We start from the raw sequence: 25367 nt of genomic DNA, 5'->3' as shown, positions 1-25367 counted from the left end.
TCTTTGACGATGTCGACCTACTCACCTCCTTGCCGGATAATCGTCATGTTCTCTGAATCCCGCATCTTCGCCGTTGCTGCCCTTGCTGCTCTTGTCGCTGGCAAGAGGCAGTCAAATGCATCCAGATGGGCGGTGTCAACAGCCTGTTAATGTTGTGATACTTTTAAGGAAATATTAACGACAGTCTGCTCCATCGTTTAGTTGGTCAGAGTAAGGCTCATGTGTTGTGCATTTCCGATCTGTTGCCTTGTAGACGTACCCGGGCTGCTCTACACATGACACTACTGCAATTCAATGAATCTGTTCCTGGATTCTGTCTTAGGCCAGGTCTGGCAAGGGGTTTTGCCCGTCACCTTTATAGCGGCCCGAGCCAGCTGCCCGGTCTCCGGCCTGGAAGGGTGGAGTCGGTTATCAGTAAGCGTTCCGGCATTGCTTATTTTTGTCACCTCAACTGCCAGACACAAGCCCCTGTGACACATTGGCTAAAAATTGAATAGCAGTCACAAAGAGCTCTCGAAGTGATTCTAGTGTGGCAACGACGCAGGACCCTTCCTGAGTCATGAACTTAGCAAATGGATCGGTACGATGACCCGCTCGGACATATAGGACTTCATATCCCTGCATGCATCTCTGTAAACGGTGACAATTAATATTTACGCATGTGGACTTCTTGTTTCTTGTACTCTGTCTTCGGCGACCTGATAGAGGCAGGTCTTGGCTACACCTCGATAAAATATGCTAAAATGCGTGTACCAGTGAGCCTTGAAAATGACAACATTGTCATGAATATCGCAGTCGGGTTTTCTTACGTTTCACTGAACTGATGAACCAGTGTGAATATTTGCCTGGATATGACGCGACTAATCCTGAAAATTCGAGTCGAATGCCCTTAGCGGATCTCTGAGATCGGGGTCAAGATGCCATAAAAATCATTGGGGTGGCTCACGCCGCTTGTCCTTGAAGTTGGCACACTAGAGAGCTACCACATTACATCTCCGTCCACTGGTTAGTAGAATAGACCTCTGGAAATGTGCCCACGGTGTTATATTGTGAATATCTTGAGTGTTGTGGGCGGGGGACACAACTGTGCAATACCTGTCCTTTGTGCATTGCTCGTCAGCTCAGGCATATGACATGTACTGTTTGTTCGTGTTGTTACCATGATCCTCCTACTAAAAACGTCGATTGAATGATCATCATCAAAAAAAGTTCACGACTCTCGGGCTCAAACTTGTTCTCCATCATGCTCACTATTCTCGTGCTTGGCCAGGCAACGCAGGCTCTCTAACGTGATATAGGGCCTGCGTTGTTCATCGATACCTTTTTTTTTTACTGGGGCGAACTTCTTTCAGGAACTCATAGACGGAGATCAGACACTCCAGGTGAAGATAGACGGATAATAGACCATACCGATAGAAGATAGACTGCAAGTATACCGCCACAATCATACCCACAAAGAACCTAGAATCGGGACATACCTGCGATTTAGACCCTTCAAATACGCAAGCAGTTTTTTTTTCTTAGACAACAAATGGGACGCGCTGTTGCACCGACTGTTTGCCTTCCACCCCTCGTTCACCTCGATAATTACACCCCGTGTCAAGTCTTGGAAAGTTTACACACGCTGAAGAAGTTGTACTTCCCTCGCTCTCCTTCGCAACCCTCTCACCACGCAGGTGTCATACCTGAACTCAGAGAAATACCTGGGCGATGCGCAGACATACCACTGTCGAGGAAAAGGAACAGAAACGGAAGCACAGAACGCCGTGGACAACATATGGTCAACCACGAGCGCATACCTGATTCAGGTTATGCCTCTGCTGAAGAAGACACTAAAAGCGAGACGGCGAAGGATGATGGTAGCGACGAGGAAGAAGGGGAAGGAGTTGACCTCGAACTCCTACGTGCGGACGATTTCGAACGTGGCTTCGCCATCAAATGGCTAACTGGTTTCCTTAAGTGCGCCGATAGCTGGATGACCGTTCAGCGCATTGGATTTTCTATAGAAGTTGAAGATTTAGAGGGAGGATCAGACACAGAGGAGGGGACCCAAGGAGATATATATACAGAACTTATTGATGAGGCGTCTGCTTTGCTTGCGCGTATCGCAGGCTACGACGAGGATGATGATGACTCACACAATGAAACGGCTTTAACAAGGCAATTTTGCTTTCCATTCAGCAGGCACCCTGGGACGGCGCATACCCCTCTGCTTAACGAATGGGGCCAGCAGGGCGACAACAACCAGGGCGCGGATACCAGAACAGAACGGGAATCCATTACTGTCGAACTGAACGACGCCCCGCTGGATGCCGTAGACCACACCGCAGTGGGGCTACAGAGCTGGGGCAGTGCGATCGTCCTCGCCAAACGAATGTGCACCGACCCGGGTCTCTATCTCCTGCCTAATAATCTAAACATGTCGGCCGTGCACCCTTCACGGGAACCTCCGCATGCAACAAAACTGCGTATACTGGAACTTGGTGCTGGTACCGGCCTGCTCAGCATCGTAGCTGCAAAGTTGTATCGCCAGCTCGGATACTCCGCACACTTAAAAGCAACAGATTATCACCCTATGGTGCTAGAAAATCTCATTCAAAACGTTCGCTCGAATCTTGGTTCTGTCGTGCACTTTTCACCGGACATCAATGGGATGGAAAAATTTGTGGAGGTGAACGTGGACGTCGAAAAGTTAGACTGGTCTTCCCCACCGGAGGTCGAAGAGGGAGAAAAGTATGATGTTGTGCTGGCCGCTGACGTCATATACGACCCGAAACATGCGCACTGGATATGTGACTGCGTCATGAAGAGTTTGAAGAAGCCGATGCCTGGGGTAGGCGGAGGGAGCAGCGTGTTTTGGTTAGCGATGCCCCTGCGGTCGACGGGTCGACACGAAGGGATGGGACGTACGGTTGAAGATGCATTCCCTGTTTTAGATACCCCCGAAGAAGGAAGACAAGGTGAACATAGGCTTGTGGTTGTGAGCAGGGAGGAGACAGGCAGGCAGGAGGGGTTCGGGAGGGCGGATGAAGGAGGGTACACGTTGTTCGGGATTCGGTGGGCCTAGCGACATTTGTCCTGGGGTTCCGTCACGCTTAACCAGCAACCACATTACCACAAATACTGGCTCCTGCGCACCAGCGAATTCTTAGAAAGTGCATGTCGAGTGGTATGCAAAACACAGTAAAAAAGAAAAAAGTATCTACATTACTTTTACTAGTCGACATTTCTACACTAAGCTGCCGGAGCAACAACACGTTCATTTAAGAACCTCAACAACACCTGCGTGAGGTCCCTCGATGTCTGCTTCTTCTCAAGGACCTCGTCACTCTTCGCAAGAACCGGCTTAGAACGCATCAGGAGTGCCTGTAAGTCAGATGCCATCTCTCCTGTCATTCCTCGTCGCAGCCGCTCCGCCAAAGTGAGAGACGGCCTTGGTGCCCGGCCTTTCGCCACCGGTTCCCTCACCTCCATCGCCTGGGAAGCATGTTCGTCAGTTTCCATGTCCGCTGCCGCCGGATCGAAATCAGGCTTAGAGAGCCACATGGCGAGTTGGGTGACTGCATAGATCAGGAGGGCCTCGAGGTTCTGGCGAACGGTGAGCGTTGCTTGACGGACACTCAGGGGTACTTCTTTGAGTGAAGTAGCAGGGGCGATCGCTTGGCCCGCGGGACGATTCACGAGATTCCGCAAAATGTCAAGTGAACAATTGGCTAACTCAAGCAAGGTGCCTACGGAGGCGGGTTCGCCGAGGACGACTTTTGAGTGCTGTAGGAAGGGCTATTAACCAAGAGAACCGAATTTAAAGGCGTGCAAACCTACGGGAACAACGAGGGCTTCGTGCACTGGCCAATCTTCTTGCTCGCCAAGGAGCACATCATACGCGTGACTGGTGCTCACAAGCGTCGAAACAACTAAACTGCACAACTTAAACACCCGATGCACCAGACGAGCTGTCAAAGGATGCTTCTGCAGATCAACCATGTCAACAGAGGATATTGACGCCGTTGCAATAGGCTCTTTCTCCATTGCGGCGCGCTCTTCTGCCGTGACTGGCTCCAATAAACTAGCAAGATGATTCGGGTGCGTGAGAGCGTAATTCAATTGCTGAAGGAGGATGAGAGCATGCGATCCGAAGACGCGTAGGACTTTTGTGATGATTGGATCTTGATTTGTCAATGGCGGAGCACTCTCTGCAATGGCGTAGAACAAGTTGACAACTTGTTCCATCTCCTCCAAAAGTGGCAGAGTAATCGGGTCGCCAATGCTCCACGAAAGCGCACGAGAGATCTGCTTTCCGTACAACGGAACAATGCCACACGCCGCGGCAGTAAAGTACTGATGCTGCCGACCAAGAGCAGAAATTACGCCAGATATTATGGCTAGCATCGAACAGTAGGCCCTATGAACTGGGCTGCGCTCTCCAGGCAACTCCGGTAGCATGACATCGACTTGACCTGCGCTGATGGCAGAACTGAGGCTGTTGTTGCTGAAAGCGGCGATGACACCCTCGCTTGCAAACCTTTCTGCCCCAGATGGGACGCTCACGAGCACCATATGGAATAACAGGACATGGGGAGAGTATAGGGGGATCCTGCGGACGCGGAGTAACGGGAGGTCAGAGAGGCCAACCATGTCCGAGTGGACGAGCAGGTCCAAGCTGGAATTGATAACGTCCGTCTCCTGGCATTTCGCTAACCATGGAAGGGATGAAGAACAGATATCGGGCCGCGTGCACTGCTCAAAAACAGCAACAAGAAGCTCCATATCCCGATCTAGATCCAGATCCAGACGCGTCCGTGCCGAATCAAAAGTGAGACGCAGAGCATCGACTACGAGTGTTACCGTTGCATCAACCAGTTCCGTCACGGTCAGGCGCTTGCTTGCGTTGAACACCTTGGGTCCCCGAGCCATGTTGCGACTCTCACGCACGACGAAGTACAAGATTTGCAGAAGAGTTCTGTGGAATGGTAAAGCGAGCTTTCCAAGGAAGGACTGCGAAAGCGGTTGGGCCTCGTTCAGCAAAATCATGCGAACGTTGGACACTAGTGTGATGAAGGAGTCGACATCTGTCGCAGCATCCGTGGTAGTGGTAAACCACGCAGCCTCAAGGATTGAAAGAAGAACGCCCAGTCGTGTCCCGTGGATTGTTGCTACCACCTCTCCTTGTCTCTTCTCCCGCGCGAGGTCTGCGGAAATCGTCGCCGCAAGTGCGAGGAGGGAAGATCTAATCCCAGGTTCAACCCTTATGAAGGGCAATAGCTGCCTGAACAGGAACTGCCATGCTTCAGCAAGGGCAATTTGAGAGTGAGTGAGCGACATGTTGAGGTTGATCGACGTCACTTGCTTCTCGACCTCTTCCACATCACCAACTCTCTCGTCGTCCATCAGACACAGCTGCAGTCTGCTGCGTAAAAGTTTCGGTGAGAACACAAAGTCGTCGCCGAGTTCGCGCTCCACAAAAGGATCCTGTGACCGGATTTGTTCCAATGAGAGACTTGGGAAATTCTCCGACAGGTGCTCCGTGACCGTGTCATAGAGGGACGGATCATATAAGCTAGAAACGGCTTCCAATATGGACTCATTCAGTTGTTCTTCTGCCTTGAACATAGGGGCAAGCTTGGTATAGCTCAGCGGCTTGAGCAAGGGAGCATCCGACGAAGTTGGTCGTGGCTGGAGGAACACATCCTGTCCTAATATCTGTACAGCATACGACTTCGCCATGCCACGATACGCTTGGACGGAGACTGCCTCGTGAAGGTCAGAATGGGGCTCATCGTCAGAAGTCACGAGCGAGTTCGTCACGTAGTCAGGATACGGTCCAAGCTCCTCCCGGGCGATTGCTGCTATCCGGCTCCAAAACTCCTCGTCCTGGCGAGTGGCATCGATACGAGCCTTGTGTTCGTGACCATGCTGCCACACAACGAGCAAGAACTGCAAGACGGATGCAAGAAGCTGCGGATTGGCTTCCCACAACTCCTTCCAATGTTCTAGTGTAGCCCTGGAAATCTCCAGCGCAGCCGTCCGCTCCCCCTTGTCCTTGCTATCACGACGTGTCTTGTCGGGTGCCTTCTCCTTACCCTCACCCATTGGTATGTGGAAATCCCCAGCGACGAACAGATTTGCGAGCGCGGGCTCTTTATCTACTGCCAGCGTTATGAAATTCCACACAGAGATCCGGAGGGGGAGTTCGTCGTACGGATGTTCCACGATACGCACAAGTGACGCCACCGTAGCCTCGGGGTTTGTCAGATGTCCGACAATAGTCGGGGGTGAAGGAGCCACCATCGAGAGAGACGAGCACAATGCGTGCAAAACCCTCATTGCTTCAAGGGGTACAACAGTTCCCACATTCCTCTCTTTTACAAAGGTCGCCAACACATCCACGGGATCGACGCGAGCTCTTGCGGAGTCGGAAAAGCCAGCTCCACCCGAGATCCTGGAACAGAGTGCTTGCTCAAGAAGAGAAGGGTTCGCACCTTGAGGTGACGTCTGCTGCTTGAAGTTCAATACTAGTCGTATGAGCTGCAGATGGGACTCGAGGAGGAAAATCAGGCGTCTGGCATCACCTAAGTGGCGGGAGGCATACAATCCACCAAGGGTTTGAGGACTCGTCGCGATAGCCGACACGAGCGGAAGGATGGAAGAGGAAGCAGCTTTATGTACGAGGGTATCGATAATCGCCTGACTCAGGACGGGATATGGTCGGTTTCCGATAGCGGGTGGAGATTGTACGAGAATGTATGAGTACAAGGACGAGATGCGCCTCCCGATCTCAAATCGGTCACCGAGATGTACGTATTTCCACCCGAGGTGTTCCACCCAAATTTCGCCATGCACGAAATTCGCAGCACGTAGTAAAACTTCCTCCTTAACCTGGCTCAAGCGCTGGTTATCGGGGGGGATCATCACCACCGAAGCGAAGGCCTCTTGGGCAAGTTGCTGGACGAGGTGTAGTAGGGCGAGAGTCATAGTATATTGACCGGACACTCGTTCGGCAGTAAGAGCCACAGAAGCAAACCCTGGGGTCTGGGTGGAACTGAAGAGGACCGAGGTGGACCGGATATACAGCCAGACTCGCGGAGAATACTTGGGAAGAGTAAGAAGTGCCGAGAGGACACTCATAGCAGAGGTGACGAGTTGCGTGCGCGAGAAGTTCCGTGCTTGCGAGCGGCTAAGGGCTTCCTCGAGAATCATGGTCGTTAGCTGTACCAGGTCAGGGGGGCGCGAGTCATTGGCAGAAGAAGCGTCACCGATCTCGAGCGACTCAAGGAGCTCCTCCGCTAGGCCAGGTTGATCCTGGATGACACTCCGTATAAGGTCCAAAGCATCTGTCGCGAGCGCCTCGTCACCCCCATCGTCGATCTCCATACCTACATCCTCTAACCGCAATGTCAGGGGCACAGATCCTGGTCCAGTTCTCCCAAAGGTAACATCTTGATACAAGTCGGCCGTACCCACGTACATCCGCCGTCGAGTGACATATTCCGTCAACACATCAATCACTACTTTCCAACCACTATTTTCGTGCTCCCAGCACACGGCTACGACGTCACCCCCATCACTACTTAACAGCCGACCAGTTGAACGGGGAGACATGATAGAACCACCGGGTAAACGGATCGCTCGTATGTTCTTATAAGTCAATCCTGGCCCAGAGGCCGAAGGACCATACTGAACCTTCTCGTACACCGCATTCGGTCCCGAACACGAAGAAACCGGGATGACAAGTGAGAAGGTCGGCAGCTTGTCCATGTAGTAGAAGACGTGTCGACTGCAAATCTCCTGGTCCGCAACGTCGCCATCCGAAATGCGAGAATATTCTGCAGATGCAGTGGTAGATAATGAGTCGGTGTCGAGGAAACCAGAACCAGTTAGTGCACGAAGGAGGCGAACAAGTGGTCGAAAGTGAATGGGAAACCGTGAACGCGCAACGTCAAAGATTGCACGCCTGGCTGCGCCTTGGTGCCAGTCATACTGCCAGAATTGCTTGCAAATTCCGACCACGGATCGACTCTCGCTTCGCCCGAACAACGCTATCCAGACCTCCACGAACGAGTCAAATTCCGGAATAAGCTCTACAGGAACGAGCTCAACCATGGACATCAGCAGGCCTACAAGAGAATAAGTGAACCATCACTCCTATAATTCCGGGTACTCGCCTTTGACTACAGAACGAAAGGCTATGGCGTTGGGGTCAGTCACGGTCGAGCCCGTGCGCCAAGCAGCGGCAGTCACAAATACAGGAGAACCGGTGAGTATGGTCAAGAGGAGATTGAACAAGCCCACATCACTACTAAGGGCCGTGCGGGCCATCAGTGCGTGAGTGGGTTCTCGTTCCTTTCCGCGTCCAGGTGGTGAAATCGTCGAGTCCAAAAATGAGCGGTAAGCGTCTGGAATTTCCTTATTTTCCTGCGCTTTTGCATGGAGTCGAGAGAGAACGAACGCCCAGGCAAGATAGGCACATGCGTGTTGAGATCCGGTGTTAGCCATCACGAGAGCATGTATTCGTTTCACAGAGTCCACAGACGTCACATAGAACGACGCGTGATCGGGCGGTGGTGAAAATTCCACGCCGTCCGGTTCGGCTATTCTCTCCAGTTCAAGGACCTCTATGGTAATGAGTATCCACAGTGCTGCACTGTCCTGCAGAATTTGCGCGCCCTCGTCGTCAAGGAGAAGCATGGTGTTCTGCTGCGAAGATCCGAGATTTGTGTCATAGGCAGCCTCGTACAGCTTCACGACCAACGAGCCGTCGCAAGAGACATATCCCCACATTGCCCAGAAGATCACTTCTAGCAACAACAGTTGCTCCTTGCAGTTTTGCTTTGCCCATCGCGAAGCTGCCCTAGAGTCTGTACCGAGGTTGCTCGGGACCTCCTCGGAAGTTTTGCATAGGTACTCGTCGATGAGCTCGCCTGCGAACACACGACCGTCGGGGATAATCCTGGGCAAGTTTTCGGACGCAATCACATGAATAGGATCTTCGGCATTTTGTTGGGCGCGAAATAGTGGGATCAGGGTTCTCAAGACGAAAAGGCGCTCTGAGTAGTAAAATGGAGTGATGGCTGCAACGAGTTCCTCCAGTAGCGTCTTGTCCGACTTGAAGCCGTTCAAGTGAAGCCCTTCGTTGTAAAGAAACGAGCGCAAGAGAATTAAGGCGTGGATCTCGTCGATGTCAAAGTGCTTGCTGAGGACGGTGGTGAACTCTTTCGCGACATCGTCGACCTGAAGTTTGATGCCGTCTGAAAGAGTGACGGTGCCACTTTCGATGGCTTTCCGAGACGCGTCGTTTGGTTTTCCATATGGTCTAGAGACATTGCGGAGTTGGGCAGTGCGGGGAGTTATGATCTGTGTTATTTGTTCCTGCGAACCACCTTCCAGCCGACCTGAGAGAAAAGAATGCAGTTGCTGATAGGTCCTATATACCCAATTCCATTAAACGCGCGCCCGTCAGTGAGACGGGTACATACACATCGATCAACTTGGAGCGTTGTGAAGGTTCCCCTAACATTCTGTCTAGAGTCCCTCAGTTACTAGTTTGACCGGTTGACTACTGGATGGTTGTTTGTCTGTGTTTGATTCCAAGGTCGTCGCCAAGCACTCCTAAACAAAGTTGGCTGACATAATACAATGCTGAGTCATTATAATATTTTTCGAAGAGGCTGTGGAGCTGTCGGTTCGTCTTCGTCCTCGACCACCACAGTCGTCGACACCGCGTGGACCACAAAACACGCCGTTCGCTTGTTACAAGGACAAGTCTCGTCTGGTCTCGTTGGTACGACAAAAGACATACTTTGTGTGATTCGGACGTCGTTTATACCCTGTCCATGTCAGCGTTTAGCTACTAGACTGTTACGCAGCAACCACAGCATCGTTCATTACCTCTAGCAACGTCGCTCTCTTTCCTTTCTTTTCCGCGCACTTAAGCAAACAGCAGACGAACTCTCGTATTTGAAGAGGAAATGGCCTTCTCACAACCGTTCCCACTTGCTGCACAGGCTCCAAAAACACAGCAGCCGACCTACGGCCCTGACCTTGCCGTTCGCCTCATTTGTCCAGACTGCCGAGACCCAAACCCTAACATCGTTGAGGAGTATGGAAGCGGTGATCTCGTGTGCGGGGGCTGTGGTCTCGTGCTCGGCGACAGAATCGTAGACACGAGAAGCGAGTGGCGAGTAAGTACATGTTGTATCTCACCTTTTCTTTTGAACAGTGCTATACGTGTCGTTAGACATTCGCAAATGATGAAGGGGATGACCCTTCGCGTGTCGGCGCTGCTTCGGACCCCTTGATGGAGGGTATGGAACAACTTGACACCGTCATCAGTTTCCGCGACGGCGGCAGTGGCGTTGCGCGCGAACTTCAGCGTGCTGCGTCTCGCTCGCAGAGCTCACGCTCCGAACGAAACCTTCTTTCTGCCTTCCGAGATATCGGCAGCTGGTGCGACCAGTTTTCTCTGCCGAAAACCATCAGCGACATCGCGAAGCAGCTTTACAAGCGTTCAGACGAAGAAAAACTTCTTCGGGGAAAACCTCTGGAGGCTGTCATTGCAGCTTGTATCTTCATTGCCTGTCGACAGGCCCACGTGCCTCGAACGTTCAGGGAGATTTGTAATCTCACCCATGTATCAAAGAAGACGCTTGGACAGTGCTATAAAGCACTCGAACAAGCTTTCAACCTCTCACCGGGTGCTACTGCACAACAGCACAACGCCTCCAGTACGACAACCGGACCAGAAAATCTACTCGTGCGGTATTGTAACCACCTCGATCTCGCTCCCAATGTGCAGTCGGTGTGCAGTGATATCATCGTCGCTGCACGAGAGCACGGCATCGCAGATGGTCGGAGTCCGGTATCTATCGCTGGGGGAGCCATCTACTTTACCTGTTTGCTTTTGGGAATACCAAAGCCAATACGGGAGATTAGTGCAGTGGCTGGGGTCAGCGAGGGCACCATCAAGTTGGTGTATCGATTTTATTATTCAGAGAGGGAAAAGCTCGTGAAGGAGGATTGGATAAAAGACGGTCGAGCGGTAATGGCCAGGCTCTCGATTGACAAATAGAGGGTTCAGGTGTTCCGAGGGATTTCCTATGTATCATACTCGAAAACTTTGTGGAGGTATTTATATATGTACATGGCACGAGATGCGAGGACTATCGTTTACCTCTCTTGCTTTTTCCGGAGTCTTTTGAGCGTTTTGACACCTCCCGTCCCAAAGCGACGCCCCCTTTACCCTTGCTCACCGCTCGAATCGCCTTGCGGACGTTGACGACATCATCGCCAGTGCCCTTTTCAATCTTCGCCCTTTTAGCATCTCCATCCAATTGCGATAGAACGGCAAGCGATGCCTGCTTTTCTTTTTCTGCCGACACCTCTGTGGGATCAAACTGACGTTCATGAGCTCGGCCTCTGCACAAAACCATAAGGGCATATATATATATATATACCTTGCGTTTGACGCCGCGTATCTTCTTGTCCCCTTCGAGTTTCTTGTCGAACTTACCCATGCTTGCGGTACTCGTCCGAGTAGCCGCCAATGTTTTTTCGAGTTCTTCCTTCCGCTGCTCTCGCTCACTCTGTGCAGCCTGCGCACGAGCAAGATTTTGTAACCGCTGCCTTTCGTTTTTAGCGACTCTGGACTTGCGCTCGTTACGAGCTTCTTGAGCAGGGTCAAAGTCCACATCTGTTCGACCGTTCCATCAATTCGTTCTACTAACAAAAAAGAGAGAAAGAAAACACCGCACCGGCATTGGCTTTAACCTCGTGTATCCACTGATCCTCCTTTTCCTTGTTCTTCCCACCTCTTCCCCATCGATTAACCCACTCCTGTTTTTGCTCGTCCCATACCTTCTTGTCCCTGCGTTTTTTCTGTATACCCTTAACAGCTGCGAACTTTTCCCACTTGGTGAGCGGTTTGGGTTTAGGAAGGGGTTTTGCACGGGGAAGTTGTGTCGTTGGCGGTGGAAGTTTTGCAAAGGAACCGTCGACGGACGATTCGGTCGGAAGTGCATATAGAGCTGCTACTAATGCTTGGATGCCATCTCGAGCAGTCGACTTGAGATACTCTTCGAGGTTGGATCTTGATTTTTTATATTATTATCAATCGGCAGTTTAGTGAACGAGAATAGATACGTACCGGTAGCTGTCTTCGTCGATTGGGTTGTGGTCGGTGACTGTCAAAAATCCAGCATCGACATCGAGCGGCGTGTCTTTTTCTACTGTAACGGATTGACTGCAGACGGTGTTAGCTGAGAAACTGAAAATGTTGCTTGAAATACCTACAATTTAGATGCCTGAGCAGCGAGGAGATTTGAGACGTCCATGGGTAGCGCTGAAGTCAAAATCGGGGGTGGCTGTCGTCTTCAAACCACCATGAAGACCGAATCAGACCCGCCGGCGACGACTCAACCGACCACCGTGTCCACGCCAACCACCACTACCACTGGTACCACGGCAACGCCAGCGGCGACGGTCGCGGCGACAACGGCGCCATATGCCAGTCAATGGAGCACAGCGCGTGCGCTTCGATCCTGAAATTTGAGTTGCAGTAACGATCAACAGGTTATTATTTTATAGACATCCCCATCGACCCAGCACTCCAACAGCAGTCCCAAGTCGCCACTGCGTCAGTGAAAGAAAAAGCCATTCTTAGAAGCCAATGATGTATCTTATATTCTTGCAGGACGACGACCGCGTACTCGCATTACCAGTATTCCCAACACTATCCTCAAGCTGCGTATACACACTACCAATATGCACCCGCACCAATCACCGCACAACCACAGAGACAGCAGACAACGACGGCCGCGCAGACTGCCAATAGCGGTATCGATACAGCAGACGTTGCGACGCTGAACGATGCATTGGGAAGCGCAGGCGTAGATTTGCGAGTACGTCTCACTCACTTTGTATACACTCCTCGAACGTCTGATTCGACTTGCTCGGTACACAGGCCGAAGAGGAGAGTCTACACAGGACCTATGACACGCACCAGCCCTACCGTCTCTTCGAAGACCGTTCTCGAAAACAACCCGTCACTCCCTCATTCGACGCCCGTTTCTTGGGCGCGACGATGCGCACCATCGGGACGCAGCATAAGGTGACAAAGGTCCCAGAAGATTCGGTGACGTATCTGGCGTTGGCGCTCCGTGCGCGGTTGCAGGACCTTGTGACTAGTATGATCGGTGCAGCGCGTCATCGGACAGATGCAAGACATGATAAACCTGTACCTCTTTACGAAGATGGGACGCCCATGTGGACCGTCGTCGTGCGGAACGACTATGCGAAGCAACTCGCAGCTCTCGAAAAAGCCGAGAGAGAAGAAGAAATGAAGATTCGGAGAGAAAGAAAGGAAAGGGCAGAACTTGCAGCCGCTCACGCTGCCAATCTGGCCGCACAAGCATCAGGGAGTGGCACCGCCATGGCAGTCGACGAAGAGGATGGAGCAGGAACGAAAAAGAAGAAGAAAAAGGAGGGTCCAGGTGTGACGGCGAGAAACATGTCGGAGGACGTGCGCAAGAAGATGTCGAACGCGGTGGCGAGTCAGGCAGCGGGGATTGGGGGTAAATATTCTTGGATGACAGCAGCCAATGCACCGACCGTCACGCCAAAACCTAAGCCTGTTACTACATCCGCGACGACGACGACGCCGGCAACCACTACGACACCTGCCACAACCACGACGCCTGCAGCGTCGGCAAATACCTCATGGGCGAGACCCTACGTGTCGGCAACCAAAGCTGCTGCCACTGCTGCTCAAGGGGCAGAGACAGACAACCGCCTACTCGTCACGTTGCGCGACGCCTTGTTCGCCATCGAAAGAGAACGGGGTCACGGTGGTGGACGTGGAGCAGCTCGAGCCTGGGTGTAATCCATTTCTTGCATAACGTTCTGTGCATACGATGTCGATCTCACACGCTCCAATTATTTTTTGGTGCCATGCACGAATGGAAAGCTAAAATGCAACATTACTATTTTATGGAAAAAGACCGAGACCGACACGAAAACAAGGTAAGGAACAAGCGACGCACGGTAAGTACTAGGAGACGCAGAACAACAGCAGCAGCAGAAAAAGAATGGATGGTTCGGGTTAGAGTGAGTAGGTCACTGCAGTATGCCATTGAATGTCGGAAGAGAGTCATGGTGGATAGCGCTATAACGGTGTGTTATCCTACAACCAAGAACCGAAAAAAAGCAAACAAACAAAAAAGCTAGAGTAGGCCGCCAACAAAAAACATGAAACAAGCAGCAACACATACAGGAGTAACTGATTGAATGTCAGTGGATGCACTAGTAATAGACAACACCCTGTGAAGTGTGCGGGTCTGCATGGTACATCTCATACTGGGGTACTTGAGAGACGTCATAATAATGTGAGTAGCCGTATTGGTCAGGGTAGTAATACGGTTGTTGATGAGGATACGCAGAATAACCCAACATAGCCGCATCGACCGGATGACCAGGTGTCCCTGCATTCACACCATCTCGGGGATCCAACTCCCCGTTCTGTGCCACATACGACTCAGTCGACGCAGCGAACTGTGGGGCGTTGTCAGGACTAATAGGTTGTGATGGCTCGTACGCTGCGGCACTCGTGCGTAGACCGGACGGTCGACGCTGCGATTTGGTCGAGACCTTAGCATCCGGTGTCAAGGGGGCACGAATCTCCACGCGAGCGCTCTGTCGAGGGAATGAGAAGAGCGGTCCGCCAGTCGTAGGGTCAATGAAATTGGTGAGTGGAGGCGTATGTGGTGGAGCGAGGAAATCGGGAGATCCGGAGTGATGGTGCATGTGCCCGGGAATGAAGGTCATTCCAGGGGGTGTCATCATGCCATGTGCCATCGGACGAGGCGTATACAGCGGAGCCTGGAGATACACAGGACGCCCGGTCGTGACGTCATAAGCCATACCGTGCTGGTTCACTGCAATACCAGGAGGCAAAGGCGACGCATAACCGTAGTGCGAACTGTACGGGGGGGAAGGTTGGGGAAGTGGGAAAACAGTTTGGAGAGGTGGAGGCACCGGTGGCACGTTGCGCCGTACAGAGGTCTCTTGGGTGTCGTTTTCGGTGGATGGTGCAAGGGTTTCGGCGTCGTGATGAGCAACCGTGGCTGAATCCGACGACTCCGTTGCGGACTGAGCAGATTGAACACCTGGCACCTGCTCTGAAGAGGAAGCCTCGACGGCTTCCGTCGAAGGAGGGGGGACTGAAGACTCAGCCTGTGAGGATGCCTCGGCAAGGGGCGGCACTTCCTGTGGTGGGGTGCTTGCAAAAGATGCAGCTATGGGTATCCTTGGAGGAGCAAGCTCTGGTCTCACTACAAATACGTCGTCGATAGGAGGATCCTCTACGGTCGTCAGAGATTCTGAAGGTGCAGATACTGCCTCCTCCACTTTCTCCTTGACAGAACGTTGGGGCAGACGCACTACAAATGCCTTGTCACCATCCTCGGAGGGTGGTGCTTGGGAGGTTGACAAAGTCTCCTTCGTCGACGTCCGCAATGCGTTCACAGGGCCACGGACGACCTGCGCCTCCGCACTCGAGAGCTTGACTCTGTATCCCGGACCAACGCTGGGTCGGGGTTTGAGGTTGGAATCGATATAGAGGAATGAATCGTGCTGTTTCGTCCAAACGCGCTCAGGTTTCATAGCGTACCACGTCCTGTCGGGAGTCGACACCGGCGGAACGAGTAGAGGTCTTGTGGGTGACGAAGCGAACCCTCTGCCACGGACCATCCCGCGACGACCACGGAAAGGAAATGCACTCCTCCCACGAGGGCTGAAGCCCCGTGTGGGACGTGCCTCTTGTTGTTGTTGTTGCTGCTGCTGCGCTTCGCGCTTCCTCTCCTCGCGTTTACTCATTTCCTCATATCCATCGTGTGTCCAAGGTTGATCGACACGAGGTACCTCTGTAGTTGGCTTCTGAGCCTCCTGAGGGTCAGAATCTCTTTCTGCGGATCCGCGATGGCCTGAATCGGAACCGATGAAAGGGACCCCTCTGCCCCTGCCACCCACGAAGCCACGACCTCTGCCTTGCCAACGGCCTCTCCACCACCCGGAGAGACTGCGCCAATTCTTGTCGAGTAATCTATCGTCGTGTCCCCAGAAGTCACCCACCCTGGGCACAAACGATGGATCTGATTCCAGTCGTTGCTGATAAGCCTGACGAGCAGACTGACCAGGACGTCTGGATGATGCCCTCTGAGACGGTTGTCTGGAAGTGGACGGAGATGATTGGCTATCTGTGGGGAAGTCTTCTGGCTCGGGTTCTGTCTGAGGCGGAGAAGGCTGTGTGGGTACAGGCCGATCCACATTTGGCGCCGAGGCTGCACGTTTAACTGGTGGGCGCTTGGACGACCTTGATGTTCGTAGTGAGGGTGCCGCGCCACCGCGATGCAGGTGGTCGATGTCGAATGTCGATAGGTCTGCGAACTCGACCACGGGAAGATCGAAGGGGCCGTTAGTGGCCTCCTCTGCGACCATTTCTGACCAGTTTCCCCCTTCGAACAAAGGACCATCCTGGCTCTGAGAAGTGGCAGCGTTTGTAAGAGATTTGACGTCAGCGGAACTTTGAGTGGTGTTTGGAGTGAGTGCCCGCGAATGTGGGCCGTTGGAGGAGACCTCTTCCGAGGCGGGTCCTGTATCAGAATCTGTGGCAGAACCCACAGACGAGTGGTCGTCGTCGTCAGATTCTGAGTCTGTTCCTACCTCACGCACGATCTCGTCGTCACTGTCAAAACCATCCTTGCCACGGCCGCGACGCCTGACTAGCCTGGTTTTGCGTGATTTCGGGTTGGGGGTGGGAGGGGTACCTGGCATGCTAGTACTGTGGAGATGATGAGTGCCAGGTACAAAACGGTGGTCCAGCAGGCTCACAACGCACAGGAAATATATGGCAATCGGGCGATCAGTAAAAAATTCGAAAAGGTGGTAGCCAACGGATATCCGAGCGTCTGCGTCGATACGATTGGTTAGATTTCGGCGTTGAGAGACCAGAAAGTCCACTTTTTGTGTCAGCGACTGCGCTGTTGAGCAACCTCACCGCTGCCCAAGGCAAAGGGGTGACTGAGGGAGTCGGAGTATGCCGACTTTCAATCTCCGACGCGGTGCCGTATATGTCGGAGTCAAGATGCGCGGGCGGCAATAGCAATATCAGAGTATCAGGGCCGCTCAAAGTCTGAGGAGGTTCGCGTGTTTCTCGCGTGTTTTTTGGTGAGTTTCTAGCCGAGAACCCGGAGGTTGAAACTCTGATTGAACTTCGGCTGAGTTTTGTAAGCTTTGAACCACTCACTTCTCACTGCTCACTTGATGTAGTGATGGCCCCAGCAACTGGGCCAGGCTCTCCTGGTCTCCCATCATTGCATTCCACCAGATCAGTCGTAAAGCAGCCAAATATTTGAATTCAGTGGGAAAAGGTGCACACTGCATGAACTGATTGCCTTATTGAATGGTGTAAAACTCATGAAGCAGCTTGCAAGAAGCTCTTTTCTGATTCTATGCAGGATGCTCAGGAGGAAGGTAGAAGTAAGCAGCAGTTGTGCCATGGGAAGAATGACATATATGTGGAGATTGCAAAGGTAATTTTTTCAGTGGGCAATGAGTCTGTTGAGATCCATGCCCTCACTCAGGACAATCTGGGTATATTTACTGGTCCAATTTGAAGTCATCTTGATGTGTATGTTTCTCCCCTCCCTGTTACGCTTTCGTCGTTCCTCTTTCCTTTTTCGTGCTCTAGGAATCACGTGTGTCACGTGCCTGGTCGCGTCGTTGGCACTTGTGATCGCCCTAGGAGTTCGGATGCTACAGGGACAACTCGGATCACCCGCTGTCCAGGTATTTCCAATACCTGTCGAGACTCATCATCTGTGATCCGTCCGTGACGTTCACCGCTCTTGTAGATTGACTGGATGTTCACTTCTTGCCCCGTCCGCGTTTCTGACTTGCTTTGTGTTGTACTATAGTTCCGGAGTCTGGCTCCTCGCTGCGTGTTGATCGTGCAGCCGGTATAGCCTTCGTTCCCATTCCTACCCATCACTTGACTCCGTATGACTCTTATTTATTTCAGTGATTAGTTTGTTTACTACTGCGGATACACGTCGCGACGCGTTCATTGCGACTGCTAGGGTACTTGTACTTAGGGGTATATAAACCTACGTACTCTACCCTGTATCCTCAGTTTTTCGATAGCTTGCAACTGAGCTAATCACTTCGCTTTAATCCTTGTTCTCTCTCCGCGCGAACAACCTTAGGGACTCGCCAGTAGAAGGAACCTCTGTCGGATCCTCGCGATAACTCAGCCATAGGGGTTACGATAAGTTCGGCCCATAGTCTCCCACCTCGCGCGCTTCGTGCCTATTCCATTTGAAGAAGTCACCGCGCTCGGGCATAACAAAATCGAAAAACTCTATGCAGCTTTCGGGACTCGTCGACCTCTTCGCGAAAGTCTACTCGTCCCAGGTTACTGAACTTCAACAAACCTCTCACTCATATCACAAGGCTCGCCGGTTTCCCTACGCGTAAAAACCAGCTTGCCTTCGTTCCACCTCTCAACCCGACAAAAATCGGTAACAAGATTGAGAAGCATCCCTCCACCCTAAACCAAATACACCGCTCTACAGGCAGCCACTAGGCTTTAATAGATCGCCTCCCTAGAGTCCGTGCTCGTGATTCCCTACGTGTAAAGTCACTCGCGCACAACACCTCCTTGCTGACAGGTTTCTTTTGAGAAATAAATCCTCCCTCAGCCGTCGTTGTCACTATCCATCAAAGTGTCAGAACCATCAAAGTCGAGACCTCCTGTTCCGCCTCGTGTCAAACCGACTGGATTAGGAAGGAACCCGCCTTTACCACCAATCCCCTTGGGAAGACTTGGGCCGTCGGCTACCACTAGCAACCCAAGGTTATCTTATCTATCTCGATTTAGAGAGTCGGAAATCGCGCTTAGTTCAGAAGAAGAAGACGATCAGAAGTCCGAAACTTCTCTCGGATCAGTCCTCAAAGAAGAACAAGAAGCACGTGCTACAGAAATGTCCATGACGATCGGTCACGGAGAATCAGCCCCTGAGATGCCGCCGAAGGTATACTCCAAAGAGGAGCTGAAGGAAAGGTTGGAAAGACAGATGCACTCTTTGGCCAAGGACTGGTGCAAGATAGCTGGTCAAGGACAGTCGAGTGATCCCTTCCCAACAGGAATGCCTACGGACTCGGCTCTACGAGCATGGTACGCCAGAAATTTCGGAAAGGTAATTCCCCCAGATGATCCCGTTGGTGGGTCAAGTAAGGGTAAGGCCCCAGCCGATAGTGGCGACGACTCGTACGACAGCCGCCCACCCAACGGAGGAAGGGAGTTTAATGTCGGGCGTCCCGGAGAATATGATGGAAGCCATAACGGGCTTCAGACCTGGGTCACACAAGTCGAAGGTTATCTAAACCTTAACAGACATGTCTACAACACGGAATCCCTCAAGATCTCGTTCGCGCTCACGTATATGACAAAGGGAGCCGCGGTCACTTTCGCCGAAAATTACCAAAATGAAAACAAGCTTCTCAACGGAACTATCTGGTATACTGACACCTTCCAGAGGTTCATCGAGCGTCTCAAAGCTACTTTCAAGTCCGGTGACCAGACCGCCCTGGCAATCTTACGACTATCCGATATCGCGCAGGGAAAAAGAGAACTTGAGGCATACATTGCCGAGTTCACGGGACTTGTGAATAAAGCCCAGTTGAAGGAAGAGTCGCGTGAAGCAGGGATCTTCTTCGGGAAGGGACTCAACAAAGAATATCGCGATTGGATACTTAATTCCAGACGCGCACCGGCCACGGTTATCGAATGGATCCAGTGTGCGGGAGAAGCTAGGACTGCAATCGCCACAAAACATATTCTCGAAGGAAAGGAGTCCAGGTATGAACGGAAGTATATTCACTTCCGCAGAAATTCCCAAGATCCTGATGCGATGGACGTCAACAAAAGAAGGCGAAACGTACGCCGATCAAATGATGACGTCACTTGCTTCGGATGTGGCAAAAAAGGCCACTACAAGTGTGACTGTCGATCCCAGGAGACCAATGCCTCACCCGGTGTTCGAATCGTTCTTTCCGATGACGGAAAGAGGGTTGCTTACATGGGAGATCGGTTGGCAACAGCCGACGAATTAAAAGCATACGGTCTAGATGGGAAGGGTTTTTAGAAGGGACCACGGAAGCTCCTAAAGTTGGTCCCGCTTCGGTTTTGTCCGCCATTTGTACTACTACCATAGACGATGAAACACGCATGCGAGTGGAATCTCCTCTGGGAAGAGTATGGTTGCCGGACTATAACGCAGGAGTAATGGTCTGCATCGACTCCGGTGCAGAAGTTTCGCTCATTTTGGAGCGAATTGTTCAGCGACTAAAGATCCCGACCTACCGAGTCAAGACTCGCTTCAAAACCACTTCCTTCACCGGGAAGGATGTCGAATGGGTAACTCGAAAGGTCTCGATCCGAATGATCATCAAAAATCGAGTTGTCCGGACCAAGTGCTACGTAGGACCTCTGGTAGGAAAGGAGCACGTCCTTTTAGGAATGCCTTTCCTATGGAACTTCAAACCTCGGATGGATTGGGGGGACAACAAGATTGTTTGCTGGGATGACGGGTATGTACCCACTCGGGATACTGACTTGTTTATCAACAGCCGAGTTCCCTGGCATTACCCGGGGTACGCCGTCAAATTTAATAAAGATGGATCCTTGAAAGAGGAAACAGCGGTAAGTACTGTGGAAGTTAATAAAACAACTCTATCCACAGAACTGGAAGCTGCTCTGGCCTCTTCGAAAGAAGAAGTAAAACTCCCCGAGTTCTACCAAGAATTTGCACAAGTATTTTCGGAAGAAGACATTCCGCTGCCCGCCCATAGACCAGGGCTCGATCATGAAATCCGACTTAAGGAAGATTTCAAGCCCAAGAAAGCAGCGGTTTACCCCATGTCTCCGGATGAATTAAAGGTACTCGACGAATTCTTGGAGGAAAATCTCAAATGCAAGAAAATTCGACCATCAACTTCTCCTCAAGCCGCGCCGGTGTTCTTCGTCGCGAAGAAGGATGGAAAGAAAAGACTAATTCAGGACTACCGTTACTTGAATTCCTACACCATCCAAGACGCGCATCCATTGCCAAACGCGCAGGCTTTGTTCGACGAGCTGGTCGAATCCAAATTCTATGCAAAATTCGATATAAGATGGGGATTTACCAACCTTCGAGTAAAAGAGGGAGACGAATGGAAAGGGGCGTTTATAACGCCGAGAGGGTTATTCGAACCGACGGTAATGTTCTTTGGGCAGTGTAACTCACCGCCTTCCTTCCAGAGATACATGGACCGAACGTTTGAAAGCCAATGAGGAAAACAAGTGGGCTACATGGACGACGTAGCAATCCATGGGAAAACCCGCGAAGAGCTTCGAACCCGCGTTCGGGAGTTCTTGAACATTTGTCAAAAAGAAGGGCTCCACCTCAAAATTAGCAAATGTGTGTTCGAAGCTGAAGAAATAGAATTTTTAGGAATGGTGATTGGGAAAGGACGCATGGAAACTTCGCCAACGAAGACCGATGTGATCAGTACCTGGGAAGCTCCAGACAATCTAACGGGGCTTCGCCGATTCCTTGGATTCTGTAACTTCTACCGGAAGTTCATCCCATCGTTCTCAAGTGTCGCTAGACCGCTACACGACCTGACAAAGAAAGGGGTCTCTTACCACTGGACCCCAGAACGAGATGCAGCCTTTGAAAAGTTAAAACGGCTGTTATGCTCGACTCTGGTCCTCGCGATCCCGGATTTCTCCAAGCCCTTTGCGTTATTCACCGACGCTTCCAAACTCGGAACTGGTGCGGTACTCGCGCAAAAAGGCTCCGACGGTGAATGGCATCCTTGCTCATATTTGTCACAATCACTCGTCGGTGCCGAGCAACGGTACCAGGTATACGATTTGGAAATGCTTGCAGTAATCCGGGCACTCAAAGTGTTTCGACCCTATCTTTTGTCTCCGGTCAAACCGACTGTGGTCTTTACCGACCACAAAAACCTCGAATACTACCGTGAACCTCAACAGCTCACCCCTCGTCAAGCCCGATGGGCCGCTACTGTCCAGTCATATCCAATCCGGTTCTCCTGGCAGGCCAGACGCCTTCAAGTGCCCGCCGATACCCTTTCCCGGAAAAACGAAGCGGAGGAGCCCACCCCTGTGGCCACGGTCCTTCCCCCGGACCTTTGGCTTTTGACGGGGGTGGACACTCCAATTCGACTCGTTTCACCCTCTTTTTCCCTCACAAAATTAATAAAAGTAAAGAAAATTAACAGACGTATATGCATTAACCGAGTCCCCGGTCGCGTGGAACGGTCTCGTCAGAACACAAAACCTTACTCTCGCCCATCTGAGGAGTCGTCAAAGGAGAGAAGGACGCCTTGCGCTCGCCCAAAGGAGGAAATCGCTAAAGGAGCAAAAGGGGTGTTCGCCGTGTCCACGGACCTATACGAAGAAATAAAGAAAAACGCAAAAAAAGAAGCACCAGTTAAAAGCGACAACGTTACTATCTCTCCCGATGGTACACAAAGGTTCGGAACCACCCGCCTGTATATTCCGCCGGAGAATCGCCGACACTGCATGAGGTCCTATCATGATATGGAGTCGGCAGGACACCCGGGACAGAAGGCGATGATGGCTAAAATGAGGAAGGAAGTCTGGTGGGATGGTATGGGGAAGGATATCAAGGCCTACGTTTCTGGTTGCCCCGTATGCCAAGGAAGCAAGGTCGTAATGCACCCCCCGAAGCCACCAATCACGCCACACGAAACCACCAAGGCGGTCCTCCCGTTTCAGCAGATCTCGATGGATTTCATCATGGACCTACCCGTATCGGGAGAAGAAAAGTATGACTCGATTCTCACGGTTGTCGATCAGGGCCTGTCAAAGGCCGCGTTGTTCGTACCGTGTCACAAAACCACCGATTCCGAAGGACTGGCGCGATTGTTTCATCGCTTCATCTATTCCCGATTTGGTCTCCCCGAATCGGTAATCTCCGACAGAGGTCCCCAGTTCGCCTCCTCCTTTACGAAGGAGCTGTACAAGGCCGTCGGAATAAAGTCTAAGCTCTCTACAGGCTACCATCCTCAAACAAATGGAGAAAGCGAACGTGTCAACCAGGAAGTGGAGGGATACCTTCGGCTTTACTGCTCGGAATTCCCAAACTCGTGGAGTAGCAAGCTCCCGTCCGCCGAGTTCGCTCATAATTCACGAGTCCACTCCGTACATCAAATGACTCCGTTTTCATTGCTCCTCGGATATGACCCATCACCTTACCCAGAGATCAGACTGACTCCGGTCCCCTCTGTCGAAGAAAGGTTGGAACGACTCGCCGCAAGTCGGGACGTTGCGATCCTAGCGCATCGGAAAGCTCAGGAACTAATGAAAAGTCGCTCAAAAGGGATGTATGTTGCGCCCAAGGTCGGCGACCGTGTCCTCCTGGATACGAGTCACCTGCGCATCAGGAACCAGTGCGATAAAATTGCGCCCCGACGTCTCGGGCCCTTCGAAGTGACTCAAGTCGTGTCACCTGTTGCGTTCCGACTGGACCTACCAAGAACTTGGAAGGTTCATCCTGTGTTCCATGGGTCTCAGATCTTCCCCTTCGTCGAAAACGAGACATATGGAACTGCGCCCGCAGCTCCCTTACCCGAGTTAGTGGATGATGAGATCGAATGGGAGGTGGAGTCCATTCTGAATCACAAAACTGATGGTCGCCGTGGCAGGAGGAAGTATTTGATCAAGTGGAAAGGGTTCCCTCATTCGTCCAATACGTGGGAACCTGAGGAAAACTTAAAAGAGCACGCTGAAGAAGCGTTGGATCAATACAAGCTTGCCCGTCATCTGAAAAATTAAATGGATTCCCCTCGCTCGGTCGACACAGAAAATGACTATGCCGATCTCCCCGTCCCAGAATCCCTTTACGACGCCTACGACGACGATCTCGTACCCCCCATCTCCGTCTATGCCCCGACCTCTCCCCCATCTTCCCCAGCCGGCTTTTTTGTCTCCGGGTTCTCCTCCCCGGTCTCCCAACCCCGCTCGCTATCCCCAGTTACCGCCAGAGCTAGCTGACCGCGTCCATTACAAGGTGTCTCGGTCAAGCGCGTCCCGGTCCCAAAGGTCAGAGTCTCCCAGAGTGGGGACAGTAGCCGAAAGGGAAAGGATAAAGCGCGGGTTGACAATGACCCCGATAGTGGAGCCACCTCGACCAATCCCGCCGATGCTCCCGGCGCTGCCAACGTACACACTGCCTTCTCGACCTACACTGACCGAGGTGACCGCGCGGCCCTTGACATCCTTGCCGCAGTCGCCTCCGCTTCCAGGACTGACGAGTCGCGATTACCAATCCCAGCGGCTGAATACGTGGACATTGTTAGGGCACTTGACGTCTTCCACGATGGGGACCACGTTGACAGGTGCTCACCAGAACAAGATAAGTATTTTGGGTTGTTGTCTGAAATCTACCGAGCATCAGACATAATCAACGGACTGGTATCCAAAGTCCGGACCCAAAAAATAACTGGCGTAGCACCCCTGTCAGAGGTAATTATGATCGGGATGCTGGAAAAAGCTTCCTCCGAGATTACAGAAGCCATCACGGGAGGAGCCTATCATCATTTACATCATCAACAAATTAATGACTTCCTTGCTCCCCCGGCTTCTCGAGTTCTCGATCGTATCATCCCGAAGGAAGCGTCCCCGGAACGACCCATAATGAAGGAAGACGTCACGGATCAGGAGAAGGAGAAGCACTGGCGCGCCATGGAGTTAGGGTTCGTTGACTCGGGAGAGCTATTTAAGGAAGTAGGTGCACGTCTTGGGACTGGAACTCACAATTCTTCTTGGGAGGTCCTGCTACAAGACGCTTCGTGGGCTGGAATACACAAGAACTACTACAATGCAGTCCACGCCACTGATCCTCTCCCTCCGACTCCCTTCATCCCCATCCCTGCTGATCAACTTCGGTTCTATCTTGGAGGGCAGACGCCTGTCCCGGCCGACCATCCCCTTTACCAACATGCCTGCTACCAATGCCGTTACCTGGGACATTGGTCGTGCCGTAACGGACATGGCTCCCGTTTTACTCCGGCCCTCGAGGAACCGCTGTCTCCATCGCCTTCATCGCCCGTCGCCAGCCGCACTCGTTCCCGCGTTTTCACTACTCGCAGACCCCTATCCACTCGCCCCGCGAACCCCGGTTCGTCCTCAAGGGTCTGAGGACCTTAGAGGGGGGGTGATGTTACGCTTTCGTCGTTCCTCTTTCCTTTTTCGTGCTCTAGGAATCACGTGTGTCACGTGCCTGGTC

General features: G+C 52.0%; 6 protein-coding genes across 6 annotated transcripts; 3 read left to right on the top strand and 3 right to left on the bottom strand.

Annotated features, from left to right (window-relative positions):
- The first annotated feature begins 1213 nt into the window (after nucleotides 1-1213).
- F5J12DRAFT_789439 (uncharacterized protein) lies at nucleotides 1214-3185 on the top strand. Its single transcript, XM_051743777.1, has one exon. The coding sequence runs from the start codon at nucleotides 1532-1534 to the stop codon at nucleotides 3065-3067; it is 1536 nt and encodes a 511-aa protein (XP_051605293.1). The 5' UTR covers nucleotides 1214-1531; the 3' UTR covers nucleotides 3068-3185.
- On the bottom strand, nucleotides 3086-9567 carry F5J12DRAFT_1143 (nucleoporin subcomplex protein binding to Pom34-domain-containing protein). Its single transcript, XM_051738005.1, has 4 exons — nucleotides 9474-9567; nucleotides 8163-9421; nucleotides 3823-8114; nucleotides 3086-3768 (listed from the first exon to the last, which is right to left on the bottom strand). The coding sequence occupies exons 1-4, from the start codon at nucleotides 9512-9514 to the stop codon at nucleotides 3235-3237; spliced, it is 6126 nt and encodes a 2041-aa protein (XP_051605292.1). The 5' UTR covers nucleotides 9515-9567; the 3' UTR covers nucleotides 3086-3234.
- Nucleotides 9568-9678: 111 nt separating this feature from the next.
- On the top strand, nucleotides 9679-11155 carry F5J12DRAFT_789436 (cyclin-like protein). The gene is made up of 2 exons (XM_051743776.1): nucleotides 9679-10178; nucleotides 10235-11155. Exons 1-2 carry the CDS (start codon nucleotides 9966-9968, stop codon nucleotides 11063-11065), a joined length of 1044 nt encoding a protein of 347 aa, XP_051605291.1. The 5' UTR covers nucleotides 9679-9965; the 3' UTR covers nucleotides 11066-11155.
- F5J12DRAFT_789432 (ribosome biogenesis regulatory protein-domain-containing protein) lies at nucleotides 11156-12355 on the bottom strand (the record flags this gene model as incomplete). The annotated part of the gene is made up of 5 exons (XM_051743775.1): nucleotides 12286-12355; nucleotides 12140-12235; nucleotides 11748-12082; nucleotides 11451-11686; nucleotides 11156-11390 (listed from the first exon to the last, which is right to left on the bottom strand). Exons 1-5 carry the CDS (start codon nucleotides 12324-12326, stop codon nucleotides 11157-11159), a joined length of 942 nt encoding a protein of 313 aa, XP_051605290.1. The 5' UTR covers nucleotides 12327-12355.
- On the top strand, nucleotides 12356-13963 carry F5J12DRAFT_789429 (transcription initiation factor TFIID component TAF4 family-domain-containing protein). The gene is made up of 4 exons (XM_051743774.1): nucleotides 12356-12520; nucleotides 12580-12628; nucleotides 12686-12893; nucleotides 12956-13963. The coding sequence occupies exons 1-4, from the start codon at nucleotides 12376-12378 to the stop codon at nucleotides 13871-13873; spliced, it is 1320 nt and encodes a 439-aa protein (XP_051605289.1). The 5' UTR covers nucleotides 12356-12375; the 3' UTR covers nucleotides 13874-13963.
- On the bottom strand, nucleotides 13964-16845 carry F5J12DRAFT_789425 (uncharacterized protein). The gene has a single exon (XM_051743773.1). The coding sequence runs from the start codon at nucleotides 16819-16821 to the stop codon at nucleotides 14293-14295; it is 2529 nt and encodes an 842-aa protein (XP_051605288.1). The 5' UTR covers nucleotides 16822-16845; the 3' UTR covers nucleotides 13964-14292.
- Nucleotides 16846-25367: the final 8522 nt, after the last annotated feature.

The sequence above is a fragment of the Pisolithus orientalis genome, assembly GCF_024613125.1.
Source record: "Pisolithus orientalis strain OTSU chromosome Unknown F5J12scaffold_1, whole genome shotgun sequence".
NCBI classification, from domain to species: Eukaryota; Fungi; Basidiomycota; class Agaricomycetes; order Boletales; family Pisolithaceae; genus Pisolithus; species Pisolithus orientalis.
Note: the sequence above shows the minus strand (reverse complement) of the source record. Positions and strands in the feature narration are given on the sequence as shown.